Consider the following 25,798-nt stretch of genomic DNA (forward strand, 5'->3'; position numbering starts at 1 on the left):
GTGTGTTGTATGTCTGTCCAGCAAATATAATGGATGAAAATGTTTTTTTGGAAAGCAAAACAGAAGCTAGTTTAAATGCAGGTCGTCAGCTCTTGGTAACTTTCTGAAGAGAGCAACACGTCTCTGTTGAAAGTCATTCACAGGAAAAGGAGGAAATCACCAACTGAAGTAGGAGCTCTTAGATAGAAAAACTGAATATCTTATCATAGATAGAAGATATCTGAGCATGTATGATGATTGATTTGTCCTTTAAAGTCACAGACCACGGATTAGATTTCCAAAAAGGTTTAAATCGAGCATGGCGCTTGTTGAAAATGCAAAGCAGAAGCAGTGACTGATTTGTTCCGAATGAAACGAGCCCAGCTGTGTGTCCCCACCCTGATTCCTCTGGCTGCACACCTGAGGCTCATTTGAGCAGGATTGCAACTGATGAAGATAATTAGCCATCGTTTTTCCTGATGACAGGTGATGAAGTTACTCTGGGTTAGGCCTTTCGAAAAATATGGTGTTATTTAACTCAGCTCTAAGGAAATTATTTGCCTTGCCTTTCAGACGAGCAGATGTGCAGATAAAAACTGCTTTCACCAGATGACAGTGAACTCCTTTCATTTCTACATTTCTTTGCTGATCTTATTTGTTTAGAACAACATCTGTAAGGGCATGACTGCAGGATGGGGCGGGGGGTATAAAGATGGGTGGTGACTTTGCAATGGGTGAAACGCTGTTGCTAATGGATACGGATGAGGGGCATCCAAGAGAGGGATAGGGGATGAAGTGTAGAAAGAAGGAAGAGGTGGCGGAGGTGGTGGTGCAGGAGCAGGGGTTGGATTAAGAGCGAGAGGCGAGAGATGCGGGGAGAAAGAAGGAAGAAAATGGGGGTAGGATGGGACAGTTGGATGCGAAGAAGGAGGAAGGAGGGAGAGGTGATGCTGGATGATCGTTTGATGGAGGGAGTAAGAGGAGGAGGAGGAGGAGAGGGCAGGCTGGAGGAGGAGAGGACTATAGAATGGTATGCAGTGTGGAGGGAGGCTGTGAGGAAAACGTGGCCTCTTTTCTGCATAAAGATGCTCAAACTCCATCTCCTTTCTTCTCTCCCTATCTTCTCTTTCTTTCTCCTTTCTCCTCACCCACTCTTTCTCCCACTCTTCCTGCTTCTCCTTCACCTTTTTTATCTCCATCTGTTTCATGTCCTTCTCCTTTTTCACCTTTTCAAGATCTATTACTTCCTGTTTCTGCTCCTGAAGTGTGCTCATAAGTGCTGGAGTGTTACTCGCATTTCTTGTAAAACTCACACCAACACCGTTATTCCCACAATGATTACTGTCAACAACATGATTATTATTGAAATGATTACACTGACCATTGTCAATATCATCACAGTGATTTACAATGCCATGATCAATACTCCTTTTGTGATCAGTTTTTGAATCAGAGAGGTTGTGACTCAGATTGGTTGTATCCACTTCAATGGAGCCATTTTTGGAATCTGTTTTGTCGGAATGATTACTGGCATTAGAGTCAATGGACATGTTTCTGTTTTGACGATCGTCAGTATGTGTGTCATCAGTGCTACAGGTTAACAGGTCTTTTGGTAGTAAATCCATAGGTGCTTTCATGATGAGTTTGTCTCTTTTTTGGGCTGATTGAAGTTGGTTCAGAGGAGGGCTTGAATGATCCTTGTAATTCTTCTCCGTACCTTTACAGGGGGAGTCTTGTGCGCCATTTTTGTGGCAAAGATTGTCATAAGTAGCTCTAAACATGTCAGAATCTCCTACGTTTTTATCCCTGTTGTTGTTTTCCTCACACTGCTCGTGGTCATTCGGCATGTCACAAGGGGTAAAATCACTGATCGGTTCCTTATCCCAGCCCTTCCTCTTTGCCTCGGCTCCGGAGGAGACAAGGCTTAATTGTCTGTGGTTATCATCATTGCAGTTGCCATCTTTACTGTCATCACAGTGGCAGGAAGTACTCCGTATGTCAGTGGGGTCACAACTAAACGTCCCCTCTCCATTATTTGTTTTATGACAACCAAAGTGTTTTGTCCCATACAGTAAGTGGGAGTCAGTTTTTTTCTCAGTACTGTTGCCCTCTTGACTGCACACAATTGTGCAACTACTGACGCAGTTGTCCAAAAGTATTCCTGCCTGCCTACAATAGGCCTGATCGACACCGGACTCAGAAGTCAAAGAATTACAAGCTCTTCCCTGTCTCTCGGCACATGTCCTCAACGTACATGTGAGTGTCCTTGGTTGTCTCCTCGCCCTTTTTCGTTTCTTCATCGGTGCTTCCCCAGCCTCCGGTTCGTCTATCTTCCTCTTGCCAGCTGTTACCGTGCTCTGCGACATCACTTCCTTTAAATTGGGATCACTTGGGAGCATTGTGTCTGCATTGGCTGGTCCAATTCTCAATTGTGTTTCTTTCTGCTGTGTAGAGCAGCTTTGGGCTGGGTCTAACACAGGATTGCTGTGTCCTGCAGGTATTGTTTGCCTTGGACTACATGCTGTTTCTCTAAAGGCAGCAGGAACAAGGCTAATCGCTGTATCGCATGCTGGTTCCTTGTGAGGTGTATGAACAAGACAAATTTCAGGCTTGCATGCTGCTTCATGACAGGGAAAAGAAACACGGCTAATCACTAGGTTACACACATTTTCTTTTGCATCCACAACAGTTCTTATCTCATCCTTCACTGGATTCCTTTGCTCCTCATCTCTCTGCCATCCCTCCTTCCCCAATTCTGTATTTCTGTTCATCTCCCCCGTCTCTCTGTCATTCTGAACAGGGTTGGGTGTAATTGCATGACTGCGTGGCATCTCTATAACAGATCCAGGGATGGGGTTAATCACTGAGTTACATGCTGCACCCCTGCTGAGGAGCTTTCTGAGCCCCTGGTCCCACCCCAAGGTTGATTGCTGGGATTGATGCTGGCTGGCCTCCCTTTTCACCTGTAGACACAGCTGGTTACACCGATTACACCGATTCGCAGGAAGATTACTTAATAGCTCTCCTCTCTCTTCGTCATTTCTACCTGCCCTCTCCTGCTCTGTCTGATCTCCTCTTATCCTACTCTCATCTGCCCTCATCTTCTTTTCTCTCCCTCCTACCAGCCGATGCGCTGCAAGATTACTTAATAGCCCTTTTTCTCTTCTCTCATCTTTGTCTACACCATCTCTTTTCAACCTCTCTTCTGCTCTCCCCTCTAACATTTGATTCTCAGAAAGACTAGTTATTGTCCTTTTCACTCTTTCTGAGTCCTTTCTATCTTTCCCATCTCCTCTTTTCCTTCTCCCCCTTTTTCTTATACCTCTCCTCGTCCCTCCTCTTCTTCTCCTCCTCCTCCTTCTCAATGTTTTTTGAAGGCCTAGTGCGAGGTGGCATTCTGAGGACATGGGAACAAGTTTTAAAGCATTTTCATCACGGTAGTGGATGTTGTCAGGAACTGCGCCGACACTGTTATAACCAGCACCAAGTTTCACAGGATTTCCTGCCTGCCCTCCTTCATCCTCGTCTTCTCTTTCATCTATCTTCCCTTCTCTTTCTCCCTCCATTACTTCCTGACTTTGTTGGCAGTTGTCTGGTTTGATCCCAGGTGACTTTCTTCTCTCCCTTCTTTCCTCCAGTACTGCTCTCTTTTCCTCGCTTCCTTCCTTGGTTCTGTTAAGTGTCCTAAAGTCATACAATAGAGGGTTGATGCTGTAGGAGATGGAGGGTGAAGTCTTGGTGTAACTGACCATCTCTGACGGCCAGAGAAGAACCCTGGTACCATCTCGGCTTAGCACAGGACAAAATGGCTCTTTGGGGCGACTTGGAGTCAAAGAAGCTGATTCTTTGTCGCAGTTTGACGTAGATTCATTTGATTCTTTGGGCTGTGTTTGGATTGAAGACTCTTTGGTCTCGTTCAAAAGAGAAATTTGTTTTTGAGACTGAGTAGTTGAAGGACAAAGCAAATCCTGTAGTCCATGTGTGGGGTTCATCTCAGTCCTATTCTTCACATTGTGATCCGTTTTTTTCTTAATGCCTCTGGATACTGAATTTTCATTCACAACTGTGCTCACAATATCAGAAACCTGTCCTGATATCCCACTGTTTAAATAAAGATGAGCTCCTGTCCTACTTTCAAGGCCGACTTGGACTCCAGTCCCATTGTCATTACATAAGGAAAACTGGGCTCTGTTTCCACTCCTAACAGAGTCTTCAACTCTTATCACACTGGAATTACATAAAGAAACCTGGGCTCTAGTCCGAGAGACTGCTTCAGTTCCACTCTCTGTAGATATACTGGCTCCAGTTTCAGAGTGTTGGACTGCCATTTCACTGTCCACACTGCAATGGTTTCCAGTGTCCCAGTGATTCACACCTAAATTGGCAACATTTGCAGGTACAGGAGATTTGAGCCGCTGATGATCAACTTTCTTCTCCAAATCTTTGGCTTGTTCTTGTGCCTTAAACCCCCCCTGCTTCCCTGACAAGTCAGAGCCTCGTCCAGCTTGGATGAAGACGGCAGCTGATTGATGGAGCAGGACACAGCTCCTTTTGGGGAGTGAGAAGGATACAGGGCGAACTCTGCTAAGGACAGACTTGATGCCTCCTTCTGGTCCACACACTGCTTTGCTACTGGTAAAATGAATATCGGTAGAGTTTGTAATGTCAGCGGTGGTGGATTGGACTTTGTTGCTGAAGCTGGTAACATTGGCTGTGTTTAAAATGGAGCCATTAATGGCTGCCTTAGTGGCAGTTGAACAGATGTTATTGGGAGTAATGGGGTTTCTTAAATAAGTATGAGCCCAAGGGATCTTGTTAAACTGGTGGCTTTTGTTAGAAGTATAGAAGTTTGTTGTCTTATCAGTGTTCATGATGTTGTCACTGTTGGTATTGGAAGTAATAGATGCTGCTGTCAGTTCATTGTAGTCCATTTTGGTCTTTTTGAGGATGCAAGATTCTGCAGCAGCAGTAGCAGTGTTGTTGGCATCCATTTGGCCATACCCCCATTGTGTGTTGCTCAGAAGTCTGGTTTCCAGTGAAGGGTCCAAAGGAAGGAAAGGCTGGATCCGTGGAGTTTGAGAGTCTAAAGGAGAAGAGAGCAACGAAAGGATTACACCAGATGACACTGGTTACATTTATATGCAAAACTTAACAGGATTATGTGCCTAACCTGACTCTAAAGCAAGGAGTATGAAAGGATACATGTTAAAGAATAGCTCTCATCTTCCAGACTCTCCATATACTAAGCTTCTTATATATTTGTTCAACTTCCTTGCTCTTTACCATTAATCTTTTGTCCTTTAAATGCATCCAAATATGATTTATGGGTGTAGGATGTACTTAAGTAACACATAAGCACTGAGATGATTGTGTGGTACACTTACAAAGAATGACGCTTAGATTAAGAAAATGTACTTTTTTAACAGTATTTCTAGATCCATCTTAAGCAAGAATATGCTGCCAGACATAAATCTGTCTGTACATCAGCGAGGCCGATGATTCAGACAATTATTCCTTGAGTGGAGTATTTAGGATGACTCATAACTTAAAACATGTTCATTATGTGTCTTCTGTCACACCAGAAACTCCCTTTTGTTTAATATGTGAGTTCGAGAGGGACACTTGGAAATGAATTCTCACTCTTCCAGCACTAAATGTGAAAATATAGTTAGCACTTGGGGATTGTTGATTTTAAATTCAGCTGACATACTTTTTCTTTCTTTTCAACTTTGAAATGAGAAGAGAAACCCTCAGTGAATAGTGAACGATATATTTTCAGAAAGCCGGTTGATGGTTTCTTTAAAACCCACATAATTGCTGCTGCCAAATTTCTTGTTAAAAATAAATGCATTGTGCAACCTAAAATTCTCTTGAGATGAACTGGATGGAGCTGTTTTCACCTCCTAGATTTAAACGAATCCAAACTGAAAGAGAAATGTAACTGTGGAAGTAAACTCTGAACTAAACTAAACTTGCATGAAGTATCCTGTGGCCGAGCACATCTCTCCTGTGTGTGCCAAAGCCAAGGTCGCACTGGTCAAAAGAGCTGGACTTTAAGTTTGAAGCGTGCTTAGGCACGTTACGGATTGCCAGTGTGACCGTGCCCTAAAAGAGTAACATTGAGAGGGAACCTGAGAGATCTTTGTTGTTTTAATGATAAAATGGTAATCATGTGTGGTAAAGGAGGTTGCATGAATCTCATATTGCCACTCCACCAGCTTCCTTTATTTTTGTACAACAGGTGGAAAGACGCGTTTACCATCTTTACATACAGTCAATGGATGCTGTAAAGATTTTTATTTCAATTCAAATCAATTCAAATTCAATTCAAAAAACTTTTTTTGTCAGCTATACAGGCCCAGTATCTCTAAGGCTATTGGCTGGTGCAGTGTCAGGAAAGATTCATGTACGATTAACTCATGCTTCTCTTTTGTGGAGCACTTAACATAGATCTGGGTTATCCACCTCCACTCTCTTTATCCTGGAATCTACAGCCTCAAAGGTCAGTCCTGTCAAGATTGTTTCCTATTTGGCTACAGCAGGAATTTGTGGAAGAAAGTTCACCCAAGTTGAACTATGCACCGATTTATTACAAATCCACTATTGCTGCTCTGCTATTGAAATCATCGGGTTTTGGTCCAAAATTCTGCCTGTAACCGAGGCCCTAGAGCCATTTTTCGTTTAGCGTATAATTGCCTTGTACATGATCGTGTTGTTAAGTTGTGTACCACTTCTTCCCCAAACCATAACCTCTCATCCCCATGGATTTTATCTCATTTAGACAAATCTTATGCAAAGATTTCAGAGCTGTTCATTTCGTCTCTTAAGTCTGCTGTGTGATAAAAATGTTCCAGCATTACTGCAGCAGACCACACTCTGTTTAATCCCTCAACATCAAGAGTGATATCTCCATCAGCAAAACCAAACACACGCTCATTAACTATTTAAGCAGCTCACTGCTTGCCTTTTTAGGCTGAAATCATTCTTACTTGATCCCAGTGTGGAGCTGCTTGTATGGATGTCTGCCCAGTTCTGCATGAAGGCTGGTCTCATCTGGTTTGTAGGTTCGACCGCCACTGTGGTGGACCTGAACATGGGACCAGAACCTGGAGCACTGTGGAGAGGAAAAGGAAGAGGAAAATTAAAGCGAGGAACGTAGGAAGTAAAAAGGGAAAAGACAGAAAGGGTTAAAGAAAGGAGTAAAGGATAGGTTTAAATAAGGCAAAAGTGGAAGTAAGAATCAATGGATATGAAGTGGGCATAGGAAGAGGAATAAAAGGTCAGAAAAGTGGGGATAAGGCTCATTGGTTGAAGCAAAGGAGGAGGTAAAGGATAATTAGGAGAGGAGGAAACATGTAGACAAGTAATGAGACACAGAAGTAAAGAAAGGTTAGAACATGGAGAGGAGAGAGAAACAACAAAAAAAGGATGAAAAAAACAACAACCAGGAATGGGTGGGGTAAGGAGAGGACAAAGGGAAGGAGGAGAGTTTAAAGCAAATGGATTAAGAGAAAAAGAAAGGGTGAAAGGAAACATATGAGGAAGGGGAGCATAGGAAACAAGGAGACAGGCAGTTAGAGGAGAGCAGAGCAGGGCTGAAATCAATTTGTTCATGCTTTTCTCTCTCTCTTTGTGCCAGGAGCCAAACTGCATTGTTGCAAATCTGAAAATGGCGGTGACTGCCGACACAATACACAAATCTGTGTGTGTGTGTTTAGCGAGTGGGTTCAGACACTCATCGTGATTGGTCAGAAACACGTCATGGCCTCGCTGATTATCCACATTAAACACAGCAGGAAGCTTTTGATTGTTTGCCATGCTAACGCTCATTGTAATCTAGGCGCTTGTCTGTGATTTTCTTCTGGGTTATTTTCTCTCATGTTCAATTCTGTGACACGAACATGTCAGCCAGCACATTAAGTGTTTTTTTTAAACATAGGTTGGACCAAAGTTTGCAGACAGACCTACATTTAGATTCAAAGTTTCATGCACAAATTTTAAAGTCATAGATGTTTGATCACGTCTTCAGGGACTATTTTCTTGGCGGAGACTTGCGTTCTTTTTTCTTTTTGCGTGGGCGTCTGCAGGTTTTGACTCGCAGCTCTGAGCTCAAATCTTGCATTCATGTGGTATTGTATATTTTGGGAAAGCGAATTTTGTTTGGGAGGTCGCCAGATGAACTCTCTAGATAGAAAATGAACTCCATAAAAAGAAGAAACCAAATCCATCAACATCATCTAATTCAAGATCTTTGTTTGTTTATTGTTTGTCTAAAAGGTTTTTTTGATCTTCTTTCTAATTTTTTTTCTTTTCCTTGTTTCCCTATTGTTTAAAGGCAAACAACATGTGAGTGCAGCACAGTTTAGAAGCCCAATATATGAAAACAGAGAGAATTTTTTTTTAGATACGCTTCGTCAAGAAGTAAAGCCTCTGTATGTCGTGTGCATGTTATAACCACTAGGCTGCGAATGCTCCTTCTCTTACTAACTTTAATGTAAGCGGCTCCGCCTTGTAATGTTGTTTTTATGTTTAATGTTAAATCACCATATATTATTTAAAGTACTGCTATTGTTATTGTAATATCAGGGAAGAAACCTTATTTACCCTGATATATGGTATGTCAACATGTTAAGCTGTTAGGCATCTTGAGTAAACAAAAGTATTTGCTCTGGGTTGAGTAAAATATCAACAAAAATGTATGACGTTGTTATGTTCCTTTGTAGTTTCTACGGTACTTTCAGTTGCAATGTGTGGGTAACTCACCACTCTCCTGTTCCCCTCTCCTCATCCTTGTGAAGCCTCCTAAGTGCTCTCTCCTCCCTCTTCTCCTCCCTGCGTCTCCTCTGCCTCCTGCAGGCCAACGCTCTGTAAAACTCCCGTTGTTTCAGCTCCTTGAGGCGCTGAAAAACAGTTCACATGGATTATGATAGTCATTGGTATGGAAATTAAAGGTTTCTGGAAAATAGTAGAAGCAGCAGTAGTGGTATCAGTAGATTTGTTTTATTTTGACAGAGAGAATAAAAAGGTCAAAAGGTTAAGAATGTAAAAAATGAGTGTCTAGATATGCTGATCAGGCAGAATTTAGTCTGTGATAGTGTGAAAGTGTATCTGTCAGCAATTCTTTATCTGCACTCTGAGTAAGTTATCTGGTGTGTGTATGTGTGTTTGCGTGTGTGCATGTGTGTTCTTCTCTCTGTATTTATTTGTGCTTACTAAGTCAGCCCGTGTCAGCTTTAGTACAGTCCAGACCCGCTTAATTCAGTTACTTAGCTCTGTCTGCAAGCTCAAGATACTGATAGTGTGTGGGTGTGGATGTGTGTGTTTGTGTAGGTGTGTGTTTAAAAAAACAAAAACATACCAGTGGGTGCCTATCACACAAGGACACCAATGAATAGACATACTAAAAAAGATGGACGGATAAAAGGCAGACAGATAAACACAGAGGAAGAGGCAAGAAGACGGAGGATAGCATCAGCTTTTTAAACATGTGGTGTGGGTGGAGTTGCAAAGAAAACCATATAAAAAACACAAATAGGGACATTGACAATAACCACACATTTAAATCAAACCTTCGTGAAACTGTCAGAGAAAACAGTGAGCACAGAAGCTTCAAAACATAGTTACTCCTTTAGCAGTAACTACACAATTTGAATTGAACTGCATCAAAATGAAAAATATAAAGGAGCAGAGAAATCATATTCGATTTGTTTTTGTGCAAGTTGTTGTGTACGTTAGGTCAAAGACAAACCAAAACCTTGTTCCAGGAAACAGCTTTTTATACGGCTATAGCTGTGTGACCTTTCCGCAGCATCTTTAAAATGTCATTGCATGTGTTCCTATAATGTTACTCACAGCCAATGAAAAGAAGGGTTTGCTCGTATGACTCGGACATCATAGCGTATCAGAGCACATCACAACTTGAGATTGCATGCTATGTAACCCCCCTTTGCACAGTGCAAACGTCAATCTCTGCATCAGAAAATACAGGCTTTCAATTTACCACAAGTTAACCAATCAGAAGCAATATTTATCGCTCAAAACAACCTCTTTTGCTTACCACGGTGTAGACTAATGATTTAGGAAAAATACTATTTTTTTTTCAGTTTCATACTGTTTTATGCAGCTTTGGCACTTTGTTTACAATGTAAGTATTCATTGAAGTTTTGAAATGAGTGCTTCACGAGTTCACTCTACAAATGCTATCTTTAGAATTTATTGACTAAAGTTTGAACATTTTTCCATTTCTGTTACACACTTTTATTAAATGGATAGTTCTGTTTTTTTTAAATAGGTCTTGCTTTAGGTCCTCGTCAAAAATACGTTCATGAGTCACAGGAGATGCCTGGCAACTCGGATCCCTTCAAGAGAAGCAGGTTCGAAGGCCCCTTATGTTGCAGTGGATTGCCTTATCTCCGTGCTGGCACATTTGTTCGGTGGCGAAATAGTCCAGCAGATAAGTGAAATATATGAAAGAATTGTGCTTTTGATGATAAAAGCACGAAACTTGGCAGACTGTTTGAGCATCCCTTAAGGAAGATTTTTGGCTAAAGGTCAATTTTGTCCTATGGCGCCAATGGCAGCCATTTTCACAATGGCCGCTTCGTTATAATATTTACCAGTATCTTCGGTTCTAGATCATCTAGGATCTTGATTTCAGTGGCTAATCCTACATTTTCAAGGAAGAGAAATGCAGTGGTACTATTTACAACAGGATAGCAGCTACCTAACTACTATATCTTGCAACAGTTAAAGTTATTAATGTTTTTATGTTTTCATTCACATATCTGCAAGACTAAAATCACTTATTGACATGTAACTCATACAAACCCACTTCAAAAATATCAAACAATGTCTTTGATGAGGTTAGATTGAAATCAGGCCAGCAGAAGTAGCATAGTTGACTTGGATACATGTCTGCCTGCGCTGAAACATTTGAATTCCATACTTCATTGATCCCTGAGGGAAATTCTGGTTTTACACTGTTATTTATTCTGAATTACACACATGCACAAACAGTATCTGTGAACATGCATTAATGGAAAGGAAGTGGGGCTGCTACACAGGTAGTGCACCAGAGTGGTTGGGGTTTTGGTGCCTTGCTCATAGGGAGCATCACAGTACCCGGGAAGTGCCTTAGCACCTCTCCAGCTACCAGACCAACGACTAAGCTGCCGCTCATTTCAACTTGAGTGAAAGAGTGCCGAGCAGTATTGAGATTCCTATGATGGTACCAAAATAACTTTCTTGCTTTTCCTCAAGGCAAAGCTCATTTGCTTATTTGATCTAAACTAATCTCCGAAGTGAGGAGGTTTATTTGCACTTTTGTTGCTAATGGGTGCAACTGCTGAAAAACCGTACCATGACAATACCCTACACAATGATAAACCCAACAAGCCTTTTAGTCTTAGGCTGGTCACATTTGGTATTTTTGATGCCAGAGTTTGAAATTAACAATGTTTTTTTCTTTTTTTTAAAGAATAAACAGCAAAGAAAAGAGAACTCTGTATACAAATACTAAAAGCAACTCATTAATTTGGATGTGGATACAAACACTCTAAATGAAGCTGAGAGGCGGCAATTGAACATAATGGTCATTGTTTTCTTTTGGATCAGAAAGAGCCAAATTAAATGAACGGAATATGACACAACAATGAGGTGTCACCATCCCGTTTCGTACAGATCTCAATGTATAAATTATATATTCAATTAGGAACACATTTTGCCTCTTGCAGCAGTAATAAAGGATAAACTGTGCACACATTTTTTTCCCCAGTGTGAATCGTTGCATCCATCATAAGCAGCAGCACATAAACTGCCATTGAGGGAGCCACTCTGCAAACCGCTTATTTTTTTTTTTTTTTAAGATGATGGACCGTGACTGACCATGAACTAAAAGACGGGCAGCTTTGCTTGCTGTGTTTGCAGGCTCAAAAATATTACTGCAAGGAAATCCATTTTCTGCAAGTGTTGCAGTCTCGACACAATATGCCCTAAATGCTCTGCATCCTCAAGTAAACCTAATAACTCTGGCGCACAGCTAACTGTGAAAATATTATGCCTCTCTCGTCGCTCGCAAGTGAACAAATGATAATTGCAGTAAATACATTCCTCCCAGCACCTATAATTTTGTATACAGCTGCAAGTTCTCAGAGTCGCTTTCTCATCCCATTACATATCAACAAACTCTTTTTAATTTAAACTGAAAAGAAAAGTATGATGTGCAAAAACGGAAAGAATATCATAAAGATGTGACAAGTCTTTTTTAATCTTTAAGATGATCAAAGAACATTATTAATAGTCTGTATGTTATTATTTAATATGTACTATTGACTTGAACCTAGAACAATGCCAAGTAACCACTAGATAACCAATGCCCTGGATAACCAGTCTACTTATTTTAGGATTATATTGAGTGAGAAATCATCAAAGAAAAACATACATTCTTTGCAAAGCCATCAAACTAAATAGCTGAAGAATCACATTTCTTCATCATATTGATGCAAAAATCCTTTACAAATCCAATTTAACAATGTTGCAGTTCTGTCATTGATTTGCAGTGTTTCCCACAATAGCAGTTGATAGCACACCCAGAATTGTTAAAAAAAAAAGCTGATATTAATACAAATCTGAGCCTCTCCCCAAAGTGAAACATGGCAAAGGATTATATTAACTGTTTAATGGTTTTAATCTGTTGTCATTTTGCCTCATGTCTCCCCATGCACAGTAAATTACAGAGATTTATGAAAGTGGTGCCTTAGGTAATGTTTTTAGTTTTTGTTAAAACTCAGCTATGATTGTTTTAATTACAAAGTCATTAATTACTTTATTCCTTTTGGGTGTGTTTGTGTGATTCGGGTGTAGGTTCAGATGGGGTTGAGTGTGGGAGCGATTGTTTTAAAGCACTTAATACTAGAGTGCATCAAATCTAGAGTCTTATTGACTGAAAGTATAGGCTTACTCCTTTCCTTATTCTGTTTTACTGTTATTTAGCAGATAATCATAGCTCACATTTTAGCACAGTTTTATTTTTTTTAAATACGTTATTAATCCCCGATTCAATAAATCATACAGTATAAACCAGTCTGTCTGTAGGGATTTAGGTTGGTAATTGGAGGGCCCACTGGTTGCTGAGATACCCTTGAGCAAGGCACCAAACTCATGTCCATATGGGTTTGTGGAGTGTGTTCAAAAACAGAATGAAAAACTACATTTCCCATGGGATCATTTAAGTATATTTAGTAGCATAAATGTTTTTATATTTAGAAGACCAAGCGCGTTAACAACTTAATGAATTTGCTGTTGTTTCCCAAGAACGAGACAGGTTAAAGGCAATAAGAATCTTTGATATGAAAGAAAAATGTAGAACATTTTCACTCTCAGGCAAATTCATAAGTTACAAGTTGTTTTATTTTCTTTGGGTTTTTTTTCAATTCTAAGTTATTGCAAGCACAGTGGACTAGAGAGTTAAGGTGCCCATGGAAATTTGCACTAAATCTAAAAATACGAGTAAGCTCTTCAGTTGTGAGTTCTGATATTAATGATGCAAATTGAAGTAGGCTGTTAAGATTTTTAAGTACAAGATGATCCGGTGTTCCAAGGGTTCTTTGTTCCTGTCGAGGGTTCGATCCCCCAGTTCCTACGAGCAACATGGGCAAGAAACGTAACCCCCAAATGCCCCCCACCAACCCCCACCCCTGCGTATGTGTGGGATTACTTACCTCTGATGGTCAACAAACATAGCAACCACTGCCATCAGTGTGTGAATCGGTGTGACATGCAGTGTAAAATTGCTTTGAGTAGTCAGAAGACTCGAAAAGAGCAACATAAGCTCAAGTCCACTTACCATTAGGATTTTAAGCTGTTTACAAGGGCCATCTTTGCTGGTCCAATCCAAAATGTCTTTGGAATGAATTTGTCAAATGAAGTTTGAAAAATATAAATTGTACTCTGTTGATGAAATATTCAATGAAAGTTTGTCTATCGTGGCCATAAGAGCTGACATTGTTGTGTGTTCCTGTGATTTTGTCTACCACACTCAGAAACCAAAGCAGGGTGCTGGTTGTGGCCCTGGGATGTAATAAATCCATGACCTTGGTGTGGAGGGTTTCATGTGTTGTTTGGCAGGATAAAGCAGACCCCTGGGTGCCTTGTTAGGGTGGTGTGACTCACCTGCTTGTGGTGGTGGTCGTAGGAGTTGATGTGGTTGTCGTACTGTTGGTGTCTCAAGTACTGCTTATCGCACAGTTCACAGTACAAACTGGAGGCTCCCTCCTCCTGTAGATGGAAAGATGGATAGAAAAAAAGGACAAAATAATTGTTAGGGTCGGAAAAGAACAGCTCACTGTTGTGTTGAGTGTCTTTGTAATGATCTTGAAAATGATTATATCATTAACACGATAAATGGCTCTTCATTTTCACCCAGAATGTATTTAACAAGAATCTCAATTTTTATTCTTCCCTTATGTCCTCAAGCACTCAGTTGGTTTGGTTATGAGCTGGAAAAGGGTGCTGCAGAAAAACTGCAGGGTTGAAATGAAATGAAAAGAATCTCTCTGATGACATTTTCATATACAGTATATGCTATTACCAAATTGAAAACCTGTTGTTCCGAGAATCTGCTCAATCTGTATTTGCTAGACTATAATAATAGAGTAAACAAATGTCTCTGTCGAAACCAAAATCTTCTTGTCAATGTCACCACCAGTCTCATTCAGCGGTAAACACACATGAAATTTACTGCTATCATCAGACTAGAATGCTTGTTTCGTGACAATATCTGACGCAAGACAACAATCATATTTTATCAATCAATTCTCTGAGTGAGAAAATGAGAAAAATACTGTTTATGTCACTTTACTTTTTTATACATTGAGTAAACAAAGTAGGACACAGTGCATCCTATGAAGATATATAGCCTTATATACAGTACATAGGCTGCAATTTGAAATGATAATGGTTGCAGATGTATTAATTACTGTAAATGTTGGTAGCAATTATGTCTGGTGTTCCCAACTGTAAACACTGAAAAGTGAGTTTTAAAGTTCCTCGAGTCATGTGTAAGTAGGAGTGGGTGATTACAGTCAGAGTCATGGGTCATAAAATGCACTAAAGAGAATTGGGTTTTTATCACAAGTTCTTAATTTGTTACCTGTCATGTTTGTTTGTGTGTGTAGGCGTGTGTGCGTGTGCTCTTATAGTGGTTGTCATGTGGAGTGATGCTGTCTCTATAGCTTCCAATGGCTAATGGGCCTTTCAATCACAACTATTGATCAGGAATCTGAGTGTCTGAGCCACCACCACACACACACACACACACACACACACACACACACACACACACACACACACACACACACACATAACACTGATACACTCACAAATACACAAATCTTTCTGAGCCCATGGCTTTTAATAGAGCAGTGTGATGGACATTCACAGACGTAAAATGCAGGAATTTGCGCTCAGGCCTCTGCAACACATGCACAAATGGTCTCACACACACACACACACACACACACACACACACACACACACACACACACACACATACACACACACACACACACACAAACACACACACACACTCCATTAATGAAAGATTTATTTATCTTTAAAAGTAGAGAACATTCAATCTCTGACATGACCTTCACTGAAGTTCTGGGCACTGTGTGTGTGTGTGTGTGTGTGTGTGTGTGTGTGTGTGTGTGTGTTTCATAGTTTACATAAGTGTTTTTAAACTTATTGTGTTTCCAAAAATGGGAGTGCTGAAGATTTCCTGAGCTCTGCGGCTGTTAGAAGACAGTCTGAATGAAGGGAGAGCAACAGAGAGACAAGCAGTGAGCAAGTCAGGCGTACAATGTGACATAGAACAGATGGAGACAAACAGACTGACAGTGACATAAGCGGAGGGGAAATGCACACAACCTTGTTTAATCCCTTACGGTCCCAGAGCAGCCGCCATCCTCGACCATTACCGCCAGGATCTCCTGCTTCAGTCAGCATTAGCTCAGCACACAAGTGATTACTGCAGCTACCGTAATTCCATTAAGTAACAAATCTATGTTGCATTATTCTATTACAGAACAAAACATCACATTTGCATTATTTAATCAAAGACGGCATTGGTTTGCATTATGTCATTAAAGACATCGTTGGGCTGCATTAGCTCGCTGAAGATGGCTTTTGGTGTCCATTAAACATGGTGCCTGGATGGCTTGGAAATTGCTGCTCAGTAAACTAAAAAATTAAAACATATTGCACTTTGGGGGTTTTTGGTACACTGCATCACAGCCCCCAAAAAAAGGATCTCTTGTTGCCATGGGGAAAAAGTCATTCATGTTATTTTTGTATTTAAACTGAGGGGGAATTTTTCTTGGAAGAGAAGAAATTTTCTGATCCACAGGGAGAATTCATTTTTCAAAAACCCACTGGACAAGCTCTTAGTTACCTCCCAAAGCTGATCCAGATGTGTGTGGCATACAGATTTTTGGACTTGTAATGTGAGATTTGTGTGAAAGCAGACGCAACCACCTAGTGCTGGTCTAACTAGACTTTTTACATGATAAGCAGAGACGCCAGAATGGAGTACGAGAAATTAGAGGAGTGGCGAGAAAATGTAAGCATGTAATGGACATCCTTTTTTTTTTTTTTTTACTTCAATCAGTCATTAGGCTTTTTGTACACACAGAGAGCAACACAAGTGTTTGTGTTAATGACTGATTCGCTCAAAGGTCAACAGTCACCTCTCTCCACACCGTCTTCACCACTTAACTCTATCTTCACCAGCTCCTGAGAAAATTCCCGTCTCTCCAGCGTTGTGAAACTTTTTGCACCACTTTCGACTTGCCTACTTCACATGTCTCATGTTTGATGCAGTTCAGCGCAAATGTGTCTGATTTGTTAGTGGAAACTACAGCTCTTGTTCAGTTTGAAAAACAAGACAGTGATTTGTAAGGGGCTAAAATGTGCTTAGAGCTGCAGAGCTGGTTGTTAACACCCAATTAGCAAAAGTTGGTGCCTCGTTTTGACTTTGTGTTTTATATTTCTAGAGACGGAGGGAGAAAAACATGATAAAAGCTGAGGGGGAAAGCGTCAAATAATCTACTTTTTTAATACGTCTGGCTCAGCTCAGTATCTTGAAATGTATTACTTTAGCTGAAACAAAGCTGTCGGCTGTAACTAATTTGATTTTGGATGTCTCGCAAATGGCTTGATAAGTCTGAAGTGTGAAGACTTGAGAAGTGAAGCTCCTCCTCGGCTTTTTTTTTTTTTTTTCCCCAGCCTTGCACGCTTGCCGAGCAGCTCCTGTAAATGACTTCTCTTACTGACAGATCTCCTTTCCTCCATCTCCCTCAGGGTTATGTTCTTTCTCCAAGCCTGTACTTTCTTAACACTAATGACTAACTGCATCCAGTGTGTAGAAAGATGTTTTTTTTATCAAGTGCAGAGGTCATGTCTGGCCATTTTTAATCATTCGACAAAAGTTCAAAAACAGACATGGCCTATGTGTTGATCATGTTTGTGATGCTGCAGTTTGGCAGATTGATCACAGGGTTGCTTCAAAAGCTAATGACAAGGTCAAAACCTTTTCTGAAATCTGCTGTGATAAAAGGGGATACAGGGAAATTATTAGATATCTGCAAATATCTGTTGTTGACTGCAAAATGTGTGTTCAGAAAAACACATTTAGAGATAAAATCTGTAGGAAGGCACTGCAGCATTTGTCCCTCCTACGATGCGGGATAAACTCTAAAAATGTTTTTTTAATCTAAAATGTCTTGCATATTTTTGAGCAAATACACATTACAGCTTGGCTCAGCAGCCTTCAGCAGTAAAATCAGATGAGTGATGATGGTGAGAAGTAGCCGGAAGAATCACTGGGAGAAACTGACCCACCCTTTGGGAAGCATATGGCGAGAAAAGCTGAGTGCACGGGTTAGCCCCTTCGAGGGTGCTGCAAGCCCTCTGGCTGACATCTCAGAGTGCCAATATCTAAGATTAAAATAATATGGGACTGCTTTATCCCAGCTGCATTGTAACTGCTTCATTTGCAGACAAAACGATGGAGCTTTTTATCTACTTGAGAGCGTCATATTTTCCACTGACAATCAACTTTTATAGGGCTATATGGAGCTATAACCTCTCTAGCTATTACTTGTTTTTGTTTTTTTTATTCCATGCTGTTTAATTTTCTGTGTGTGTTTCATTGTTTTATTTAATTGTTTTTATTATAGGATGTTTTTCATTGTAAATCCTGCCCGGAAACAAACAACAAAAATCCTTCTGGGACAATAAGGGTTTAAATTAAAAGAGGACTGAAGTGAAATGAAATGTGTGTGTGTGTGTGTGCGTGTGTGTGTACATGCACAAATATGTTATGTGCCCAGTTGTGTTTGATGCCAGCCTCCACAAAACAATCAGAATAAGTGCATTTCTCTAACTGAAAGGAAATAAAACAAGTAGCTCACCTTCCTGCCACTGTCACTCAACCCGAATAGAAGGCACTTTGATATGGTATTATTTTATGCTAAATATTAGCTTCATAGACACTATCGGTAGCCTAGGTAGTAGGGCGTGGTGAAAATGTATTGTCATGGCAACCTGTCAACCAGGTCAGAGACTCATAGGGATGTTTCATCCTCTCATGGAAAAAAGAAAACTGTTTCAGAGGAAATTAACTTGTTATTCATGAATTTTCTCTCTGTGGGTGACTAGTTAGTGCTCAGCAGCGTCTGTTAGTCAGGCAAATGTTTGTTTAAAGGCTGTGAACAATGAGACAGTTCATCCTCTCTGATCCACCTGGAAACTTAACAATGTTGCGATAGACGAAAAGAATATTTGTTAGTTTGTTCACAATCCATCTGGATCATGGAAAATTGAATGAGCTTTCGAGAAAGACCAGAGTAAACACTGACTCAGCAGCAGACAAAACATCGTTTGGTTTGTTTCAGAAGGATGCACGCCCGATGTTTAATGTGACAGACGTCTGGATCTTGTTCTTCTGCAGTTTAAAGGCAATTACAGAAGTTTCTTTGAGAATAGCATGACTTATTTTTGAAATGTAACACAAAAACAAGAAAAAGTGAGAGAACACACTACAAAATATCAGTCTATAAAATGGCAGCTGTACAGTATAAATTGGCTCCCAGTTCCTCGTTCCCTTGTCAAAAAGGAAAGGCATTTCTACTAAATGTAATAATCATAGAAACGTTTTAGTATTTATTGAAGATTGTAATGATTAAATGGAAATGTAACTACTCTTCGATGCTGAGGTAAGAATATGGCCTTGAGAAGCAAGAAAACATTTTCAATTTAAAACTACTTTGGGAATTTTTAGTGCTGACTTTGGGGACCCCTTTTGTCAGAGCTATGAGTTTGATGTGTTTGCTGATCTTGTCCTGTCTGCATACACCTTGTTTACTACCTCTTCCTTTTCAGACATTTGCATAATGCTAATCACTTCATTTGACACCAACCTGAAGCAGGGGGAACAAGCATTCACAGTAAAAAAAAATAGATAATGTCAATCTTGTCAGTAATGCTATTGTTTGCTATAAGGTCATATGGAGGCATCACAATTCATTTCAGTCTGTTTCATAACCTGCTGAAAACCCCTGACAGTATTTTATTCACAAGCTTTGTAATTATAGAATATATAGGGCATCAGCAGAAGATTTGAATGTCCAATATGCAAATGTTTTGACGTTTACATTGAAATATCTTAATTAACAAAGAATTGACTATACCCATGTTATTTATTTATTTATTTATTTATTTATTTATTCTGGTACTTACAGTACATGACCTCAAATATTTCCAACATTTAACAAAGTTAGAGGAATCCTTAATTTTATATTTGTAACAGGATGAGGCTGCAGCCATTATTAGCCACCATGACTGACAGAATGTTTAACGTTGCCGTGGAAACACTAGATGTTGCATCAAAGGCCGCTACATAAGGAAGTGGGAATTGCTACTGAAAGCTGCCGTACTGTTGCTGTGTGCTGGTTTGATTAATAACGTAATGTTAATTGCACTTGGATACATGTTTGGGTTAACATATTTTCTTCCTCGGCTCTGTTTCACCCGTTCGTCTTCACTAAGTCAACGCGGAGGATGATAGGTTAGAGAACTCCCGTCGTTCCCCGCTAGCCTCGTCATCATCCTTTGTTAGTGTAGTATTGATTAAGCCTCCTGGCGGCAGAATCTTTATGTTATATCTTTAAAAGATAAGTCATCTTTCTCTCATGATCATCTGTTTATAGCTATAATACAAGAAAGACAGTTTAACTTCACTTGCTCATAGGCTATCGTTGTATTCTCACTAACTTTTATTAAAAGAAAATCTTCACTGGAAACTTTGGCTGCTTTTCAACTCTTTTCCTTCTCTCTCAGCCGTTGCATCATTTCAGCTGGCCCAAACAACTTTCCAGTGTGTACGCACAGGGGACCTCCTGCATCACTTCACATTTAATAAAATGTTGTCAGAGCATGCTGGTAGAGGCAGATCTGTGCGCTGAGGGACTGACACAAAGCCAGGCCGAGGCTCAGGCTACAGCACCTCGAGCCGGGACAATAAAGGCTGAGGAGGCTGGACATGTCTGAGCTCCAGCTGCCCAATGTGCTGCAGTGAGGCTTACTCTGGACTGCTACTTTTTTTCCCCCACTTCTTTTTGGAGGATTTTGTTGCTTACACAAGCACTGGAGGAGTTAGTGGGGCAGCTGATGGTTGGAGTTTTCTCAAACGCAGCTTGAGCAGATAGAAGCGGGATATGTTTTTATCATCAAATGACTGACTTGTACCTGTTTCTATAAGATGACACCGCCCAGTCGTTTTCAGGCCTTGAAAGCATTATGGTGGAAACTGGTTCAAATTCGGTAGCGTAAGCTTTTTGTCAACATGGCTGCATTCATTGTTATCATTATTTATTTAAATTCTAAAATAAAGCCCAGAGGAAGAACTGTCATTTATAAAAGCACCTGGGAATGAAGAGAGTAGAGTGCAGTTTAATCTTTAAGAAAAACTACAGATGCAGCAATGAAGAAAGAATACATGGCTTGATGCCAAGAAAGTGAGTCCTCACCATCTCAATAACTTAATGCTGAATATTATGTAGCTTCTATCTAAACAATGAAAACTATTGTTAACTAATGTAAACATAATTATATTAAAATTGACCATTTTTAACATGAATATAATTTTAGTGCAGTTTTAATTGTGATGCTCAGATTACTTTTGACCATATATTAACAAAAGCGGGAGGGATGGTGCACTAGATTTTAGAGGTTAGGCTGTTTCTTCTATTAGAATATGGATTTATCAATGATGAATTCTTTTAATTCATAACTTTGTTGTGTACTGCATTTCATGTCTTAACTTCAGGGCAGGATGTGTGGGAAACAGACCTACAGTCTGTGAAGGATAAGTATAATGATTACATTCCTACAGTCTTGTGAATTGAAAACTCAAAGATGTTTTCATAAAGCAACTTTGTCACACAGCCCAGCATCATAGGTTGCAAATAGAGAACGCACACTGTCCATGAAAAAAGTCTGTTCCAGGTCAAGAATGGATCTTTGTATCTCTCTCTGTAATAAGAGGGGGGTCTGCTCTTGACTTTCCAGCACACTTTAAAGGAGGACAACTTCTTCAATGCCACTCTGGTTGCAGAGTTTCGAACACAAGGCGAGAAGTCATGTGTGCATGTGGGCTGCAGCGACGTGAGAGATCAAACATGTGGCAGAGTCTTTGGCTTCTTATCAGCAATGCAGGATTTTATGCATATTTGAAGTTGTGTGTTGGGTAAAGAGGGCGAGCAGGAGCAACGTTTGGAACGTGGCTGCGAACACAACAAAATCTCTCTTTCTTTTCTTTTTTTTACAACAGAGAAGAACATCTTGTACAATGAAGATGTTGGATTTTAACTTTTAGTGTAACTTTTTTGCATTAATATCTAAATCTGACTTTAAGAGTGCCTGCTTTTGAAAATCCAGTTTTGTTTATTTTTGGCTCAAACTGTTTAAGACTGGCTTCTGTCAGCTATGTGGCTGCTTTCCTATTTCCGTCCAGTTCTTTGTCCTTTCAGGGCCTGGCTGATTACTATAAGCTAACTGAATTATCCTGATGGGACTTGACTTCATTTAGAGTCTTGATTGAGCTCTAACAGGAACCAGATAACTGCCACAACATCAACAGTTCTGTGGCTCAACCTTTAACCGTATGAATAGAAAGCAATATCCCAATAAAAATCAGGGATTTACAATTGGTTGCAAGTCTAAATAAGAGTTGAAATATAATAGCTATTTAAAAGAAACATGAAGTTTACATACTAGTGTTGAACATTAGCATCTAAAAAATTTGCTAAGAAAGGGGTGGAAAAAGAAAATAAGGTCGACACAAACTGCGAGCCTTGGCATCTGTTCAAATAACTGTTGAATAGTCCAGTAGTGTTGTCAAAAATCTGACTTATTCCATATTTATTATCAAATCCTAACAAACAGTACATTTTTTTGGTGTCATGCATTAATTTTCAAGATTTAGTGAGATTTGGCTCATGAAGCATCCTTTCTCCATACCTGGTAAACTGTGCAGCAGCCAATAAATTTACAACTTCTTGCAGCCAGTTTAATTTTTTTTTAGTGCCAAATAATATTTTGGATCACAAACATCAAACTCAGGTGGACTACGTCCTGCAGCATCAGTAGACCCGACAGACTTTAAAGTCAGAATTAGCACACACTCTAAACATGTATGCATGTTCACACCCGTCGCCCACCCTCACAGAAACTCACTCTCACTGAAAGTCTCTCTGAGTCTTGATGGCGAATATTTCATGCCTCATTTGTCTGAGTGTCTGAACAACAGAAAGCGAGAGAGACAGAGTGATAAAAACTAATGACAGGGACAGGACGAGAGAGGATGAATAATAGAAAGAAAAGATGAGAGGGAGCCGAATAATAAAAAAGAGAAGATGAGACTGCGGAAGGAGAATGGGTGTTGAAGTAATGATGCAGGGATAACATCCTCCTTATTGTCTCCACAGCTCCCTCTGTGTCCCCTGTCTATGTCTTCTTCTCCTTCGGTCTCTTCTCTAAGTCTCTCCATATCTCTGTCTTTCTTTGTCGGTCTCATCTTTCAAGTTGTTTCATCATCGTCACAGCAGAGTCAAAAATCTCTCCAAGACTGTGTTTCTGCGTGAACCACAAAGGGTGTCGTGTGGCTAAAGCCCAATGTTGGATTACTAAATTGGCCATACCTTATGTGTCAGTGAAAGAGATGCAAAACAAACAAAGGGGAGACAAAAGAGCAACAAAGAGTCAAAGCAACAAAAAACGAAAGCGATATATTTTCCACAGATACACAAAAATAGCTTTGAGTGACACTAAGCCTTTACAAGATAGAGATGCAACAAAACTACACAGTGGTGCAAAATTGATTCAGTAAGATTCAAAATGACAACAAATGCATGCAATTCAACATCAAAGTGTTCCAAATGGCCACTAAGGCATGTAAAATGACTACAAAAAGTTGTGAAACAACTTCTTAGTCAGGAGAAAAGCTCCAAAGATTTGAAGCCAAAGAGGTGCAGTTTAATAAAAAGAAAAAGGGGACGACAAACAACCTACTGCTAACACAAAAATATGAGCAAAGGTTTGCAAAATCCATATAAATAGAACCACAGACATACAACAACAACAACCACACAGTGAAGCAAAGGGACCACAAAAACAAACCAAGTCCCCACAAAGACTTTAAATATACCAGAAAAGATCTAAAATGCACTGAAAGAGAAATTAAACTGATGACAAAAAGACTGTAATTACCTCAAAGTGAAACATTATAACACAAAAGATGCAGAAAACACACAAAAAAACACACACAACAACTTGTGAGGCAAAGTGACCAAAAAGTGGTTTCAAAGAGATTCAATACATTAAACCTGAGGCCACAAAAGTAATGCTCATGACAGACTGAGATACACAAAACCACCACAAAGTAAAGCAAAGTGACCACAAAATAATAGAAAAGTTCCTCAATGAGACACAAAACAACAACTCATGAGGCAACTTGAATACAAATGCTTAAAGACCACAGAGACAAAAAAAAAAAAAAGAGAGACAAAACAACTTTGTTGTGGAAAAAAGTGAACACAAAAAGATGTATTTAAGGAAGAAAAATTAAAAACAAGGCAAAATAAAATATTAAAGATAAACGTTCACCACAAAAAGCTTGAAATTGGCTGAACAGTGAAGAAATGAAGCCAAGAGACAAGGATTGATAAAGTGATACAAAATGTATTTGAAGATACAACATGACCACAGTGCAGCAAAATGACCTCAGAGAAGCACAAAGTGGCCGTAAGGTTTCCATGGCTTTAAAAAGTGATCAAAATTGGCCAAAAGGTAATTTATTCTTACAAAAAGACACCAAGTACCTGCACATGAAAGCAAAGTGGGCAAAGGTGGATGCCGAAAGATTACAAAGACAAAGAGGAGTTTAATGGCAACGTAAAGATGCAGCATAATCAGGTGCTTTCTGCGTCAGTTTCAGCTCGTGCATCTTTTTCTGAATGAGGGGAAGGGGCTTTTAGTATGTCTGTGTCCAGGGGGCGTTTACGTTCACATCTGATTTTCTCACCTGTCTACAGAACCAGGGTGGGACTCTCAGCAGCAGGAGGTCCTCTTGCATCTTAATTTAAAATGCAGCTCATGTCCAGGTAGATCCCAGACAGGAATCACCTCCACATTTCTGTTACATCAACCATTTTATAATGAATCACAAATATAACGCAGCAAAAAAAAAAAAAAGAGAGAACATAGGTGTCTCCCTCCACACACACACCCTCCCTGCCTGGCACCTTTTTTCTCTCAGCTAATTTACAGCGTGCTGAATCGTGTGTTTGAAACATCGACTCTCCCCATCTCAAGGGAGGTCCTTAGGCTTCATGTTACATTTCTTTAACTTTTGAAACTGGCCTTAATTAACACCCCACAGGCATCAGCTGCTCCTCTTCATCAGGACTCTGCATTTTATGATTCTGTTAGTTTAAATAATTTAATCGCAAATAAGATGAAGAATGAGGAAACACGTCAAAGGTTCGGCGGAGGAGGAAATGAGTTGCGTGTCTGAAGAACAAGTTCCTTTGATAGGAGTGTGACATCCCCGAATCCTGACTCCTTTCTTCTTTGACCCTCCCCTTTCCTCCTCCCCATCCTCCTCCTCCTCGGCTCTCATTATGTGCCGCTTTAATTAGCTCGTCTGATTCGGCGACTGGACTTCAGAGAGACGGCGAGAGAGGAAGATAGAGAGATGGAGACAGGGAAGGAGGAGGGGAAAAGGAGGGAGATAAAGGAAGGAGTAAAGAGGGTTTTTGAAGTCGACAGTGTACTTTGTGGGTTAATTACGCAGGCTTTTCCTCCCACTTCTCTTCCGCCTTGACTTTTTTCTTTTGTGAAAGATAAATACGAGGATGGAGGGGTGCTCCACTGAAATATTCATGTTATGGATAAGATGGGTACATATCATACAATATGATGTCTCGTAAAATAACCAATCAATGTTGACCCTTGTACTTATTCTGCTTTTATTCATCTTTCAGCTCATATTAATCACATTCTTCCTGTTCTTGAATTGACCATGAAGCTGTATGAACTATGGATAAAAACAAACAAGTCTTTCCTAAGTTACAAATATGAAAGTGTTAGGAACAACTCAAAAATGAAAACCCTCTAAAATAAAAGTATAAATTTAATATCAAGTCCATACTGATCAACTCACATAATTAAAAATGTGTACATATAAACACAGGTTGGCACTCCA

The 25,798-nt window shown here is 40.0% G+C and overlaps 1 protein-coding gene across 1 annotated transcript in view; it reads right to left on the reverse strand.

The window, feature by feature from the left end:
• Positions 1 to 465: 465 nt before the first annotated feature.
• Positions 466 to 25,798, reverse strand: part of LOC306836082 (uncharacterized protein) — a 50,947-nt gene continuing 25,614 nt past the window's right edge. Inside the window, exons 2-5 of the mRNA XM_079362986.1 lie at positions 14,149 to 14,253; positions 8,743 to 8,879; positions 6,969 to 7,093; positions 466 to 5,062 (exon numbers count right to left, since the gene is read on the reverse strand). Coding sequence (XP_079219112.1) covers positions 639 to 5,062; positions 6,969 to 7,093; positions 8,743 to 8,879; positions 14,149 to 14,253 — 4,791 coding nt within the window. The 3' untranslated portion in view covers positions 466 to 638. The remainder of the gene's footprint in view (positions 5,063 to 6,968; positions 7,094 to 8,742; positions 8,880 to 14,148; positions 14,254 to 25,798) is intronic.

The sequence above is a fragment of the Symphodus melops genome (assembly GCF_947650265.1).
Source record: "Symphodus melops genome assembly, chromosome: 15".
In the NCBI taxonomy this organism is placed as follows: domain Eukaryota; kingdom Metazoa; phylum Chordata; class Actinopteri; order Labriformes; family Labridae; genus Symphodus; species Symphodus melops.